This window comes from Talaromyces stipitatus, genomic scaffold (assembly GCF_000003125.1).
Source record: "Talaromyces stipitatus ATCC 10500 scf_1105507295541 genomic scaffold, whole genome shotgun sequence".
Lineage (NCBI taxonomy): Eukaryota > Fungi > Ascomycota > Eurotiomycetes > Eurotiales > Trichocomaceae > Talaromyces > Talaromyces stipitatus.
In genome coordinates, this window is record NW_002990115.1 from 947,759 (window position 1) to 962,221 (window position 14,463).

The 14,463-nt window shown below is 46.7% G+C and overlaps 5 protein-coding genes across 6 annotated transcripts; 3 read left to right on the forward strand and 2 right to left on the reverse strand.

The window, feature by feature from the left end:
• Positions 1-119: 119 nt before the first annotated feature.
• TSTA_026800 (ATP synthase subunit E, putative) lies at positions 120-2,047 on the forward strand. Its single transcript, XM_002479763.1, has 3 exons — positions 120-335; positions 402-910; positions 967-2,047. The coding sequence occupies exons 1-3, from the start codon at positions 303-305 to the stop codon at positions 1,115-1,117; spliced, it is 693 nt and encodes a 230-aa protein (XP_002479808.1). The 5' UTR covers positions 120-302; the 3' UTR covers positions 1,118-2,047.
• TSTA_026810 (uncharacterized protein) lies at positions 1,003-3,884 on the reverse strand. Its single transcript, XM_002479764.1, has 7 exons — positions 2,928-3,884; positions 2,774-2,875; positions 2,669-2,721; positions 2,483-2,612; positions 2,368-2,434; positions 2,159-2,312; positions 1,003-2,107 (listed from the first exon to the last, which is right to left on the reverse strand). The coding sequence occupies exons 1-7, from the start codon at positions 3,802-3,804 to the stop codon at positions 1,505-1,507; spliced, it is 1,986 nt and encodes a 661-aa protein (XP_002479809.1). The 5' UTR covers positions 3,805-3,884; the 3' UTR covers positions 1,003-1,504.
• Positions 3,885-4,243: 359 nt separating this feature from the next.
• TSTA_026820 (uncharacterized protein) lies at positions 4,244-5,128 on the reverse strand (the record flags this gene model as incomplete). Its single annotated transcript, XM_002479765.1, has 2 exons — positions 4,244-4,752; positions 4,789-5,128. 2 exons carry the CDS (start codon positions 5,126-5,128, stop codon positions 4,244-4,246), a joined length of 849 nt encoding a protein of 282 aa, XP_002479810.1.
• Positions 5,129-6,696: 1,568 nt separating this feature from the next.
• On the forward strand, positions 6,697-11,976 carry TSTA_026830 (phospholipid-translocating P-type ATPase domain-containing protein; the record flags this gene model as incomplete). 2 transcript variants are annotated; one of them, XM_002479767.1, is made up of 5 exons in its annotated part: positions 6,697-7,161; positions 7,227-10,163; positions 10,227-10,456; positions 10,510-11,077; positions 11,167-11,976. In XM_002479767.1, the coding sequence occupies 5 exons, from the start codon at positions 6,697-6,699 to the stop codon at positions 11,176-11,178; spliced, it is 4,212 nt and encodes a 1,403-aa protein (XP_002479812.1). In that variant the 3' UTR covers positions 11,179-11,976. The 2 variants fall into 2 exon arrangements, with proteins under 2 accessions (XP_002479812.1, XP_002479811.1); XM_002479766.1 differs by having other exon boundaries at positions 10,510-11,976.
• A 495-nt stretch (positions 11,977-12,471) lies between these two features.
• TSTA_026840 (uncharacterized protein) lies at positions 12,472-14,408 on the forward strand (the record flags this gene model as incomplete). The annotated part of the gene is made up of 2 exons (XM_002479768.1): positions 12,472-12,494; positions 12,596-14,408. The coding sequence occupies 2 exons, from the start codon at positions 12,472-12,474 to the stop codon at positions 14,406-14,408; spliced, it is 1,836 nt and encodes a 611-aa protein (XP_002479813.1).
• Between the last annotated feature and the right edge of the window lie 55 nt (positions 14,409-14,463).

A 14,463-nucleotide genomic window follows, 5' to 3' on the forward strand; every position in this document is an offset into this window, starting at 1 on the left:
CATGTACATCGTCATGTTTTTAGGCCGGCGCAGCTGATGCCTGCGGACGCTTGGCCCGTTCCGTCGTCAGCGGACCCGCTCCCGTAAGCTTGAACTCCACGAGTACTCAACCACCTCTCACTATCACGGAGTAGATAGCAGCACTACATTCCTTTAAGACTCCATTGATATTTGGAACTTCACGTGGACATTCGTTACCGCTACCGAAATCCTACACAGTTTCTAGTACAACCCGGTAACCCCGGTCTCAGTCAACGCCATCCCACCCTCCTCAATCGGACCCTCGCATACAGACAGTCAAGATGTCGCAACACCATGCCCTCTCAGATGACCAAGTATGTGAATATTGAGAAGCTTCAACTCGGAAAAAGGTTGCTTTTTACTAATCTCTGAGCGGATAGGTCGCGGGTGAGCTCCGCAAGATGACAGCGTTCATCAAGCAGGAAGCTCTCGAAAAGTCCAAGGAAATCCACATTAAGGCCGACGAGGAGTTCGCCATTGAGAAATCCAAACTAGTCCGTCAAGAGATAGCTGCTATTGACGCTCTATACGAGAAGAAATTCAAACAAGCCGCCATGTCGCAGCAGATTACCCGATCTACACTCTCGAATCGTACTCGTCTGCGAGTCCTCTCGGCTCGTCAGGAACTGCTCGATGAGCTCTTCCAGCGCGCTCGTGAACAGGTTAGCACGGCAAGTAAGGATGCAAAGAAGTATCAGACTATATTGGCTGGGTTGATTCTGGAGGGTCTTTACTATCTCAATGAAGACCAGGTGGCGGTACAAGTTCGGAAGAAGGATAATGATGTAGTCAAGAAAGCTATCGAGGATGCCAAGAAAGAATTCAAAGACAAGGTTGGTAGAGACGTGACGATAGATCTTGATGAGAAGAATCCGTTGCCAGATGAATCGTAAGTTTGATAAGTGCTCTTATCGTTGTTTTTATGCTGACATTTGTTCGACACAGAGCGGGCGGTGTTTGCATCGTCGGTGGTGGTGGTAAGATCGATATCAACAATACTTTCGAAGAGAGACTGCGACTTCTGGAGATCGATGCATTGCCCGCTGTCCGAGAGGCGCTCTTCGGAAAGAATGCGAATCGCAAGTTCTATGATTAAATTATTAGACCATGTCCTTCTTCTTTCTCATTTATCGATTGTTTTTCTTGTTTACATGAACTAATCAGTTCAGCTGCTATTCTGCTATATATCTTTCCACTGTTCACTTTCTCAGGTGGTTTCAGTTGCATTCCATACTATTTCTCGTTCATAGGCGAATTTTATCGATCCTTCCAGTTAGAGTGTAAACACTGAACAATAGACTATGAAAATGTTAATCCGTCGTGTTACGTATACATGTCCTGCTCACGTTTTAATGCGTGATGAAAGTGTTGTAACCAAACATCGTGAGCAGTAAAATCCTTGCAGTCATATCATTCATCATTAATTGAGCGATTAGAAAGGGTATAAAGTTTTTTTTGTGTGCGAAAAAGCGAAATCAGTTCTCTATTCATCAGGACGATCTTTCCGAGGTTGTTGTGCATCAAAGTATTTACGTATCTTCATCGGGCTGTTGTGCCCAAACATCGACTTAATCCGCCGTTTCGTGCGGATAGAGTATATAATTCGGTACTGTAGAGCTTCAAGACTCTGCTTGGCTTCTGTTCGCTTCAGATGAGATGCTCCCGAATCCTCCATGGCGCTGAATATCCGTTTCACTTGTTCTGCAAGACTATCAACGTCTGCGTTGAATTGACGTTCCGCTTCCTTGTCAGGAAAGACCTGTATGGTTCGTCCAGTATCAATGACAATATTCAGAAGAGTTGTGATGGCCTTTATTTCCGTGTAATCATAGTCACTATCCAATCGAGCTTTATGCAACTGAGCATCCAAACGTGTGGCGCGTAAATGGTCGATGATTCGACTCAAAGGAATGATTTGTTCGTTGAGATCATCAAGGCAAGACTCATCCTTGGTCAGAAATGCCATTGCCAAGCGGCATCTGAGAATTGCGATTTGACGAATTGAAGGTAAAATATGGTTTAGTAGCTTGCTCTGAAAGGTCACGTCTTTGACCGTCCTGAATAGAGTTCTAGCAATCGGTTGTACCTATAAAGACGATTAGTTTTTGACGACTCCAGAAAAGCAAAGCTGGCTTACAAGATTTCCAAAGTTCTCCTGGGGTATACTCTGAAGGAGGTAATCCATTGTTGCCTCTAAAGATGCAATGACCATATCATTGTATGAGATGGTAGTATCCAATGTTAAGCGAAATAAGACATATAACGTGTGTTCCTTCGTATCAGCACGTAGACTGGACAAATAGTCAGCACTTATTCTAATTGACTTCAAGGCAAGAACCAGCATACCAATCAGCTATATCCCTGAGCATCTGAAGTACGGATAAAAGAAATCCCCAATTCCGAGACGTTTCCCCTAGTTCTCGTCAGCTTGTGACATGGCATGTGGAAAAAGTCTCATTACCTTGATTAAACAAAATCTCTGGAATTATTTCACTCGCATTTACTGCGGTTGAATGACCACCAAGACTAAAGAAAATCTGGTCTATGTCTTCTGGTCCAATGAGCGATTCAATTCGCTCGCGCTTGGTGCTCTGAGGGACAACTCAGCTGATTTAATCAGGAGGGGATTTGAAAAGCGAAAACTTGCCTTGATTGCTCTACAATACGCATATCTGAGTTCTGCTCGCGGTTCCAGTGATACTATGTTCGTCAGAAAGAATAGTTTGCTGGCTTCCTAGGAAAAGTAGCATACCAGACTGAAAAATCCAAATCAAAACTTCATCGGGCAGTACATTTCTCGATAGTGAAAAATCTATGATCCCCGAGAAAAATGCTCTCTCACGCGTGAAAGACTCTGCGGTCTCTTATTAGAAAGGTAAGAAGCCTGACAAATAACAACGACCTACCCCTTAGAAACGCCTCCCTAGATGAAGGGAGGATCGAGTCTCTTGGAAACTCGGGAAGATCCTGCTTCTTCGAGTCATCACTAAAGAAACGCCACGACTTTTCTTGCTCAAGAGCCTCTGTGCGCTTGACCGCATTTACCAGTCTCTGAAAATCGACTTCCTCATTTTTAGCTGAGAGTGCTGATGCCAATATATCTTCACGCAGTGCGCCGCTTTTAGTTTCAGCTAACGCCGAAGTGGTTTCATTCTGGCTGTCCAGTAGAGCCTTAGCGTTCAGCACCTTCGTTTCGACCTCGTCATCGTCCACAGCGCTCGTCACTAACGACGCCATACTGAATCTGTATTTCTTCTCCTCGAGCTTTAATTTTGCCCGAAAATTGCGAGCATCATTGCGTTTCCGGTTGGATAACTTTGATGGACTGGTTGGTCTGGCATTATGGGAATCTGTGGCGTTCTTCCGAGAGGGAGACGATGCAGTGCCTAGAAACTTTTTCAACAGTTCATCGGCCTCTAAAAACTCATCGGAGCTGGCATCGTCGGCATCTGAGTCAATCACAATTTCTTTCCCATTCTTGACTATCCGCTGCGGCGAGTTGAAATTGGCATTGAGGGAAGAGCTTGGTTGAAAGGATGTATAGCCACCATTGTACGACGGCACGGTCCGATTGGGGCTACGTGCACTGCCCTTTGCCTGAGGTTCCACGATAGGGTCTGGTAAATGTTGGGATGATGGGAAATGTGACGGGAGGTCTGACGGTGGATCGCTTAATGGTGACGGTTGACTGAACGCGGGGGTGCTGGCGTTGGTGGGGAGTTTGTTGTCTTGGGCGAAGGCAGGACGCTTGAAGTAATCCTTAATGGTACGTGACTGAGACATGTCGCATCAAGCAGAATTCCAATGGATTTTGTAGCGCGGAGCGCCAATATACATGATGGAAGTCTGCTCTTCAATTTTCTGGTCGGGTAGTGTACGCGTCAGAAGGAACGCGGGGTGCCACGAAGCCACGTGGGATTCTGGACTAATTTCGGGCCTAAACAGCTAGCCCGCCAAGCAGCCAAGGTATGTAAAGGCATCTATCTCTACATACAATATGGAAAGGGAAAAATAGGGGAAAAAGAGAACAGGGCTCGCATATTGATGAAGACTATGGGAGGATGGAAAGATTGATGTTACTGGTTTGACTATTTGAGTGGTGTTGCTCAGACTCTAATCAGATTGAGATTGATCAAGAGATCAGTACGGACTCCGGAGACTTTCAGCACGAGAAGTAAATCTGGTAAACTACAAAGAGCGTAGTGATATCTCCATATAGGCTCTATTTCCGCATAGCACTCCACCAAATCATACACATATTTGGCTCTGCAAAAGGTGCGTTCCTGACTTGTTCCATCTCTTCGCCCGAATACGTACCAGCGTCAACGGTCCACTGTGTACCGGTTGCTTCACCGACCTCATGCCAGAAACCTCGGATAGTCTGCTCGTTATGCCGATAACTCTTGAACTTGTCCCCATCCTTACACATACCAGTCATCGGATACCGTCCACCAAGGTGGCTTCCCAATTGACGACCGGTAATCATAACACCGGGTTTGCTTACACACATGGCCACCATCCTCCCAGCAACCAAGAGTTGGTCTTCATAATCCCACATATGGAAAAGGGATGATGCAAAGATGGCTATCATCTTATTCCCCAGTTCTCTTGCCAATGGTCTGCTTTGATAAGTGGCCTCATCGAGCTCGGTCAAGTCACCGGTAATGAATGTGGCTCCCAACTTGCCTTTATCCAGAAACAATCGATACCCGAGGTCGATGAAAACGCTCTCTAGATCACATCCGTACAATTGTGAATGCGGAATACCCTCGTTTGCCAGGAAGCGGATCTCCTGTGCAAAACAGCATCCGGCGTCCAGAAACCCACCACCAGGGGAAGATTTCAGTAATTCGAGAAGGCGGGGATAAAATGGCATGCGTGAGAGGTTGAATGATAGGAACCTCATCTGGCCGATACAAGAATATTTGTATACAGCAAACGCTTCATCACGTAGGGTAAGAACATGCCGGGAGATCTCTTCTGGGGCGAGGTTACTGTACGACTGAAGCAGGGAACGAGCTTCGGGATTGATAGCGGCTGTCTTTTCTCTGTATCCATCTCGGGTCGTTTTGTTGTCCGGACCTGCTGGCGTTTCAGCTTGAGCCATCATGGGTTATGCTGGATTTCAATTGAGCTGTTCATGATTCCATTCCAAGGGATGAAATAAAAAAAAAGAGCCCAGCAGTAGAGCTTGTTAGGTCGACCTATTGCTGGCGCTAAGACAATGAACCGTAACCAGTAACTTGCGATGCTGATGCAAGCCAGTCGATTCAGCGGAGATGCCAACACAGCGTCCATATTTTATCCAGAGCGATCACTCTTACCATGCTCTGTGGCGCACCAATTGCACGGTAAAAGAATAACTAATATATCCCAGTCGCGCGTTACATATCAGCGCTCCTAACTAATTAACGTGACGTCCATCCTCATTGCGCGGCAGTCGCCACTATGGCGGTTATGACGGAGCTGTCCCAAGGAAAAGGAGCCGAAGGATAATCGCGAAGAAAAAAAAAATTTTTTTATGGAATCCAACCATGGAAAATCATGCAAATTCTGATCAAACAGAAAAGAAAGGAGTACGTACGAAGTAGATCTGAACGCATTGACCGGATCAAGATCTCCGGGATGAATAATTTGTCGTTTCACACGGATGATCCGTATTCGTATTGCTGATTCATTGAATTTTTCGATATTCAGCCGGGTTACGCGACCTGATTGGCTCAATGTGTAATTAGCCTCGTATTTTGCGTAATGGGTAACGGACGTAAATACGGCGTCGGATATAACGTAGCACCCTGAGTACGCAGTATACAACGGTATTGTACGTACCTTACTAATCTTACTCACTCGTACGACGTGTCTAATAGTCGAGGCCATATATAACTATAACTACTATGCACAGTCTTACTCGCATCAACGTGGGAATGCACTGACAATAAACAGAAATCGTTTTATGTGCAGTTGGCCGCCTGGAACCGCCAAGCCGAGCTAAGCAGAGAACAGCCACGGGCTGAGCTCCTGACCACGCTAATCATCCGTGACTCCCGCTGGCTTGCTTACAATTCCTCACGAAAACCGTCGGATCAACAACCTCTCCGTCTGCTTAACTGCTTGCTTAGTTAAGTCGCCAAATAATCCTTACTAAGTACACGAGGTGTAACCTGGCGTCTTTCCCTCCATCTTCCCAATTCACTCGCTCTCCCCTCCTACCAAAAAGGGCTCCCTGTCAACGTACTGTCAATCGTTGTCTATACGAAGACCCTTGATCTACCTCACATACTGGACGTGTTGACGTCGCTGCCGCCGCCTAATCTTCGTCGACTCCTTTTCTTGCATCTTTTTCTACTATTTTGGGGCTGCGTTTCACATATCGCCAGATCGCCCCCGACGGACACATCGGTCTTTCGTGGCTGCTCAACTTCAAAAAGAATAATTATTCCAGTCACCAGCTTAACAAAGGAGGATCAGCATTACAGAAAAGAATCACATTTGTCAACTCGAATTGCTAGGGAACGGAGTCCTCAACATTTGCGGCGGATTATCTTACATCGTCAGGATCCGCCACTTCAATCGGATGCTCGGATACAAGAGCTTTTAAATAATCTTCCCCGTCCCCCTTATTTTACCTTCAGTTCTTCGATTACATGCTCTGCGCGCCGTGCTGAAGCCTTCCGGATGTCTCGGATCCAGTTCGACGACGGCGGCGACGGGAATGATAATTCCTTGCGTCCAATAACCAGCGAGATCTCGAAGCCGACGAATCGACAGCGATGGGCGACTCGGCGGTTACAGAATTCCAGCGGACTGAAGAAACGAGTTTCTATTGTTGACCGATTCCATAAACGCAATACATCGGCAGAGGAAAAGCGAAATTCAGCAGGTAGCAGTACAGGCGATGGGAATGATGGCGCGCCCAACGAAGGTGCCGCCGCTGGAGGCGCACAAGCGACACGGAGGATATACTTCAACATGGATATACCTCAGGAAGAACGTGACGAGGAAGGCAATCTGAAAGCGCAATATCCGCGCAACAAGATTCGTACTTCCAAATATACGCCACTTTCTTTCATTCCTAAAAACTTGTGGCTACAGTTTCAAAATATTGCGAACCTTTATTTCTTATTCATCATTATTCTTGGTGTAAGTTTCCCCCTCTATCACTTTCCACTATGCGATTGCGCATACTGATCTTAATATACATTCAGTTCTTTCCCATCTTCGGTGTTACCAATCCAGGAATGAACGCCGTGCCTCTGATTGTCATTATCGTCGTGACAGCGATCAAAGATGCTATCGAAGATTGGAGACGTACGGTACAGGACAATCAATTAAACAATTCGCCCGTCTATCGCTTGACTGAATGGGTCAACGTTAATGTCAGCGAAGAGTCAATATCGGCATGGCGTAGGTTCAAAAAGGCATGCACACGTTTCATTGTGACTTCGTACAGAGCAGTGAAGAGGAACAAAAACGCTGTGGAGGAGGACTCTGCCGATGAGGACGACAGGCGGTACTCTATGGCCACCTATCGTCAGTCGGTATATTCTCAGCGACAGTCTTACTATGGTAATGGCGCCGAAGACGGAATTCAAATGACCCCAGTTGCATCCCCGCAACCGGCTCCACATGTTGAAGGGAACGGATGGCCAGATGGACCAAACGATGCCACCGAACATCTTCAAGCTGGTAAAGCTATGCGAGAAAGTGTCGCTGTTGGTGGAAAGAGAGCGGGTACAATCGTCAATCACTCGAAACAGATTAACCACACGGCGCGCTTCAAACGAGAATATTGGAAAAGCGTGAAGGTTGGCGATTTTGTTCGCTTGTACAACGGTGACCAGATTCCAGCTGATATTGTCATCCTCTCTTCTTCCGATCCTGATGGAGCTTGTAACATCGAAACTAAGAATTTGGATGGTGAGACGAACTTGAAATTGCGCCAAGCCTTGAATTGTGGACAACTAGTTAAACACGCGCGAGACTGCGAAAGATCGGAGTTTTATATCGAGAGTGAACCTCCTCACCAAAATCTGCACAATTACAGCGGTGCTATTCATTGGCGACAGCGAGATGAGAATGACCCCAATGGCCCACTCCAGGACAGGGTGGAACCCATCGGCATCAACAACCTGCTTCTTCGTGGCTGCAGCCTTCAAAATACTGAGTGGGTTCTGGGTGTTGTTGTTTTCACTGGCCCCGAGACAAAGATCATGCTCAACTCCGGAGAAACCCCCACTAAGAGACCTGCACTCGCTCGCCAAATGAACTTCAATGTTATTCCTAATTTTACCATCTTGTTTATCTTGTGTTTGGTCACTGGAATCGTCAACGGTGTCGCCTGGGCTTCTCAAGGTTCCTGGACATACTTTGAGTATGGCTCTTACGGCGGCAGCCCACCAGTTGAAGGTATCGTCGCTTTCTTCGCCGGTCTGATCTTGTTCCAGAACTTCGTGCCTATCTCTCTGTACATTACTCTGGAGATTATCCGGTCGTTCCAGGCACTTTTTATCTACTTCGACCTTGACATGGTATATGAACGCCTCGGCATGGCCTGTGTTCCTCGGTCTTGGAACATTTCCGATGACGTCGGTCAGATTGAATACATCTTCTCTGACAAAACAGGAACTCTGACGCAGAATGTCATGGAGTTCAAGAAATGTACCATCAATGGTGTTATGTATGGTGAAGCTTACACGGAAGCTCAGCTGGGTATGCAGCGTCGTGAAGGGATTGATGTCGAAGCAGAGGCTGCCAAAGCTCGCCAGGCTATTGCGGAGGGCAAGGTGCGATCACTAGAAATTTTGAGAAAAATCCACGACAATCCCTACCTGATTGACGATAATTTGACGTTTGTCTCTCCCGACTTTGCGGTGGACTTATCTGGCGAATCTGGCAACATGACCCAGAAGAAAGCGATCGAGAGTTTTATGATTGCTCTAGCTCTCTGTCACACAGTCATCACTGAACATACACCCGGAGACCCCCCGCAGATCGAGTTTAGGGCACAGTCACCCGATGAGACAGCATTGGTCGCCACTGCGCGCGATTGCGGCTTCACGGTACTAGGCAGGAATGGTGATGATTTGATTGTAAATGTCCTAGGCGAGGAGCGTGCTTATACTGTTCTCAATCTTCTGGAGTTCAATTCAACCAGGAAGCGAATGAGCGCTATCATTCGTATGCCTGATGGTACCATTCGGCTGTTCTGCAAAGGAGCCGACAGTGTTATCTACAAGCGACTTGCACGTGGCAAACAACAAGCGCTCCGAAAGACTACAGCCGACCATCTTGAGGAGTTTGCTCGCGAAGGTCTACGAACTCTTTGTATTGCTGAGCGCATCCTTAGTGAAGAAGAGTACCGAGTCTGGAACGAATCGCATGATTTGGCCGCCGCTGCTCTCGTTGACCGTGACGATAAGCTGGAAGAAGTTGCCAATATAATTGAACAGGACTTGATGCTTCTGGGAGGAACTGCTATTGAAGACAGATTGCAAGACGGCGTACCGGATACCATATCGTTGCTAGCAAATGCTGGGATCAAGTTGTGGGTGTTGACCGGAGACAAAGTCGAGACAGCTATCAACATTGGATTTTCGTGCAACCTCTTGAACAACGATATGGACTTGGTTGTATTCAACGTTCCTGCAGACAAACCGGAAGCCGCAGCCTCGGAATTACAGAGATACTTGGACCAATTTGGCATTCAGGGTACAGACGAAGAATTGCTCGTGGCTCGTAAAGATCATACTCCACCTTCTGGAACCCACGCGTTGGTCATCGACGGAGAAACGCTGAAACTCATGCTCGAGGAAGACTTGAAGCAGAAGTTCTTGCTCCTCTGCAAACGCTGCAAATCTGTTCTCTGTTGCCGTGTGTCTCCTGCACAGAAAGCCGCAGTTGTACAGATGGTTAAAAGCGGGTTGGATATCATTGCCTTATCTGTCGGTGACGGCGCCAACGATGTAGCTATGATTCAAGAAGCCGATGTCGGTGTCGGTATCGCTGGTGAGGAAGGCAGACAGGCCGTCATGTCATCTGACTACGCTATCGGTCAGTTCCGCTTCTTGCAGCGTCTCCTTCTTGTTCATGGACGATGGTCTTATCGACGCCTTGGTGAATCCACTGCCAATTTCTTCTATAAAGTGAGTATCCGTGTTATCATATGATTGGCACCTCGAGTTATACATTATACTAACCCTCTCTAGACACTTGTTTGGACCTTCGCGCTTTTCTGGTATTCGATCTATAACAGTTTCGATGGATCCTATCTTTTCGATTATACATACATTATTTTGATCAACTTGGCTTTCACCTCGCTTCCTGTTATCTTCATGGGCATTTTCGACCAGGACGTGAATGACAGAATCTCACTAGCTGTTCCACAACTTTACATGCGCGGCATTGAGCGCAGGGAATGGGGTCAGGTTAAATTCTGGTACGTATCGTTGTGCGCGTTCATAGTTGGTGATCTAACCTTTAAATCCACAGGCTCTACATGTTCGATGGTTTCTACCAGTCCCTAATGTGTTTCTTCATGCCATACATGCTTTACGCTCCCGCTAACTTCCAGCGTGGAGACGGGCTGGTTCTCGATGACCGCCAACAATTTGGTATCCTTGTTGCTTCTGCCGCGGTTATTGCTAGTAACACATACGTCCTGATGAACACATACCGTTGGGATTGGTTGACAGTTTTGATCAACGTGATTAGCAGTCTTCTCCTTTATTTCTGGACCGGTATCTACACTTCCTCAACGGCCTCGGCTCAGTTTTACAATCACGGCGCCGAAGTATACGGATCGTTATCTTATTGGACAGTTCTTTTCGTCACCGTCGTGCTTTGTCTCCTCCCCCGGTTTGCCATCAAAGCTTTCCAAAAGGTGTTCTTCCCCACCGACGTGGATATTATACGTGAACAGGTGATCCAGGGCAAGTTCCGCCGAAATGATACAAACGACAAGAGTGCGTATGACTCGTCTCATGTCAACGCAAGTGGAAGCCCCGCTGGCAGCGATGTTTCAGCGGTATCTTCAGTGGTTAAACCCATCGAGCCTCAGGTGAGCCGTGATCCCAGAGTTCTTGAGGACGAGCGGCCCATTTACCCGCCTTCTATCGCGCCGACAAACACCACTCACAATCCACGTAGTCAAAACGGTAGCAACGGCACCACTTTTACGGCGGACAGCTTTGATTTCGGCGGCGCAAAGCAACCTGTTGTCAGTTCGTGGGAGCGCGCACCCGAAGCAGGATTATCGATCAACCACCGCCAGCAGAGGTCCTCAGTGACTAGCAATGACTTCCCGAACGGCACTCCCTTGTTGCGAATCGAATCCTCCAACGGCAAACCACAAACGCCTCATAGTCCGCTGAGGACGCCGCATGATTTGCATGCTGTATAGTTTAATTCCTCATGTCAGTATTTCTCATTCTACTATATGTCCTTGATGTCACTTTCATTCTTGATTTCAACAAAATTTTATATGTGTCTATATGAGCTTCATTTTGATTTGAAGCGGAATATTCTTTGTTTTTTATCGTCTTCTTGTCTTCTTGTCTTCTTCCTGCTGTTTCGACATTGCGGTTTCACATAGATGGCGTTGGTTGAAAAGGCTGGTGGCGTCCAGAGGTTTTATTACCTTGTTTTCGCATCCTCATGCATTATTTCATTTCTATTCCTCCTTTTTGTTTTTCGTTTCTCTTGAACAATTATCTTTTTAAATCATGATTATAACCCCATTTCATTTTTGACTTCTCCTTTTCTCTTCTCGTTCGTGCCATGAGCTATTTTTATTCATCTCACCTCGTGTTGATTCTTTTCTTCTTTTGCTCGGCTTGTCGTATAGCATGTCAGATACCAAGTCAAAACATGATGAATTAATCAGTGATCGATTGCATGGCAATGCCAGGTCATTGAGCAAGTAGGTAGTGTGCTCGCAAATAAAGCGAATTCTCTTTTCTGTTGCAGATATTATTCCTCATAATCGTATCGTAGATGGAAAGACGCGTTGTGACACGCGTTAAGTGGATGGTTTTCCACCGCCTCGCCGCTTTCCTGCCCCAGCCAATCAGTGCTGTCGATCTGCCGGGATTCCAGAAAGAAAGTCAAGCAACCAGCATCTCTAACATACACGGATCCAAACATTACAGTCTCGACCAGATGGTCCCTTTCCTTCTTTGCCTCTACTCATTCAAGGCCTTTTTATTATTTGTCTGTGTGTTCTGTTTTGATTCATACGGCGTCCGTCGACCGGGGAGACTTGCTTCCATTTGTTCTTGTTTCACCCACATTGCTCTTGCACATTCTCCCTCCGTTCGACCAAGCATTTTAGGCCTCATTGCGGTCGAATTCATTCGTTAGTTTAGGCAGCTTCTGCTATGGATATATTTTGCTTGGGTTGGTTGTTTGAATAAGATTCCTTGCCCAGTTTGATCGTGAAAGCTCCCCTCCATCATGGAGGTCTTGGATACAATAAGGTGAGAATTTCTGGTCATTTGTGGCAGGAACATAATTCTCATTGTTGCTTGCTCAGGGAATTACAAACAATACCGGAGGGTATCCATCTATTATGTCCTAGGCAAAGACGCGACGACTACGGACGATACGATGATACCGATGGCGAGAATGAAACACAACGGGCAATGGAACGGAGAGACAAGGCATTGTCATGCCTCCCGATATTGGCTTTCAGTCAGGATGGGTTAGAACAACTACAAGATTGGTTGTGGCGGAGATTCGACGATACGCTGGAGAGCTGCGATTTTTGCATCAGAATGTATCATCGAGGGAAAGTCACTCTAGCCGAAAATTTAAAAGAGTCTTACGACGAGGAGGACATTGAGAAACTGATGCGGCTACTTGAGGAGTGGGATCTGAAGCGCATGAAGAAGAATTTGACCACGGCCCTTGAGGAGCTGAACGCGGTTCCGCCGGAGAAGATAGGGTTGGATGCTTTGAGAACGTCGTCATTGCTGGCTATCTTTGAATGTCTCAGTTCTGATGCTATGCAGAAGAACGAAGGTCTTCTCAAAGAATACTTCGATGCCCCGTTTAGAATGATCCAGACGAAACGGACCTTGAAGCTCACTGATTATGTGCCTGGCCTGACCAATTTCTTATTTGATCCTGACTTGGTGCGAAATCACTGGGCAACACATGGATGGGGTCGTTTTCGTCGACCACCCACCACAGATGAGTTCGAATGGGCCGTCAAAGACGGCTTGACTCGTACTCTCATTTCCACCTCAACACTGCAACCACATCTGGATATTGCTGCTGTTTACCGGTTATGGACTGGTCTATTCATCATCATAAAGAGACTCGATAAAGATCAGATTACTCATCACCTTCGCGCTCTAGATATTGACCCCCTTCGGTTGTCCGTCGAACATCTTCCAATACAATCACCTGTCTTGCGAGTTCTTCTGAACACTATTCAATTACTCTTGGAAAAGGCACCGAACGATTTTTGGGACGCCATGCAGACCATATCTCCTCAAGCGATTGCTGAGCAAGTGTTCAATAATCCTCAATTCGACGCCTATCTTATGGAAGCCACAAATGATGCGCTACCTTCAAAATCTCCGCTGAATGATATGCTATCATGGATCACGCCTTTTATGTCATCTTTGAAAAGCATCAATCAAACACCCGCTTGCAGGTATATCGTGTCCCAGCTTTTTAAGCGGTTACAAGATAAACGGTTACCCCCGGTTGCACGCTTTGAGTGCTTTCACGCTGGAATTCAGGTATTGCTTTGTACGTTACGAACATTCACCAACAATGAATCGTCAAGGGGATCTGTTGCGCGCGTGGTATTATCAGCGACACTGGAGATCGTCAAGGAGCACATTAACATCATTGTTACGCCTGAGGTAGAAGGAGCTGGTGATAGGGCGCAGTTGATCATTAACGGCTGCATGGATGTCATCAGCAATACTCTTGCTCTCGAGTGCCAGTCGTTAAAAACGGACTATGAGGTCTTATTGAACTACTCCTCCATGGAACATGGAGTAAGTACTTATTCGCCAGCTATCTGGGACGCCGTTATTGCACGATTAAGTCAGACCAATCGGGATCTATCGACCGCGGCATTAAAGGGGATATTGGAGTTGGTGGGACTGGAAAAGTTCCCTACGAAAGGCGAAGATAGTCAAGAAAAGACGCACTACAACGTTATCTATGGCCATCTTACGCACTTATCCGCCCAGATCTTTGAGCGGCTAGCTGAATTCGACCCTGAGCATTTGGATGCTTTGTTTGGAAGCCAGGACACAAGTTGTGCTCTGATTTCAGCATTGTTCTCAGCAGATCTGATACTATCAGCAGCTGTGGAATCATCAAAACGTGAGCGGTCAGTCCGCGAGAGAGACGCAATTCTCATCTTCTGAATCTCTTTCCACAGCGTCTATGTTCGGTGGTCGTTTCTCGATCAGCGCACTCAAA

Excerpts from the sequence above, each read along its gene's own strand:
- TSTA_026800 (XM_002479763.1), top strand. The coding sequence starts at position 303 with ATGTCGCAACACCATGCCCTCTCAGATGACCAA. Across the intron at positions 336-401 it reads ATGCCCTCTCAGATGACCAA|GTCGCGGGTGAGCTCCGCAA; the intron begins GTATGTGAATAT and ends CTGAGCGGATAG. Across the intron at positions 911-966 it reads AATCCGTTGCCAGATGAATC|AGCGGGCGGTGTTTGCATCG; the intron begins GTAAGTTTGATA and ends TGTTCGACACAG.
- TSTA_026810 (XM_002479764.1), bottom strand. The coding sequence starts at position 3,804 with ATGTCTCAGTCACGTACCATTAAGGATTACTTCAAGCGTCCTGCCTTC. Across the intron at positions 2,876-2,927 it reads TAGGGAGGCGTTTCTAAGGG|AGTCTTTCACGCGTGAGAGA; the intron begins GTAGGTCGTTGT and ends AAGAGACCGCAG. Across the intron at positions 2,613-2,668 it reads CGTATTGTAGAGCAATCAAG|AGCACCAAGCGCGAGCGAAT; the intron begins GCAAGTTTTCGC and ends GTTGTCCCTCAG.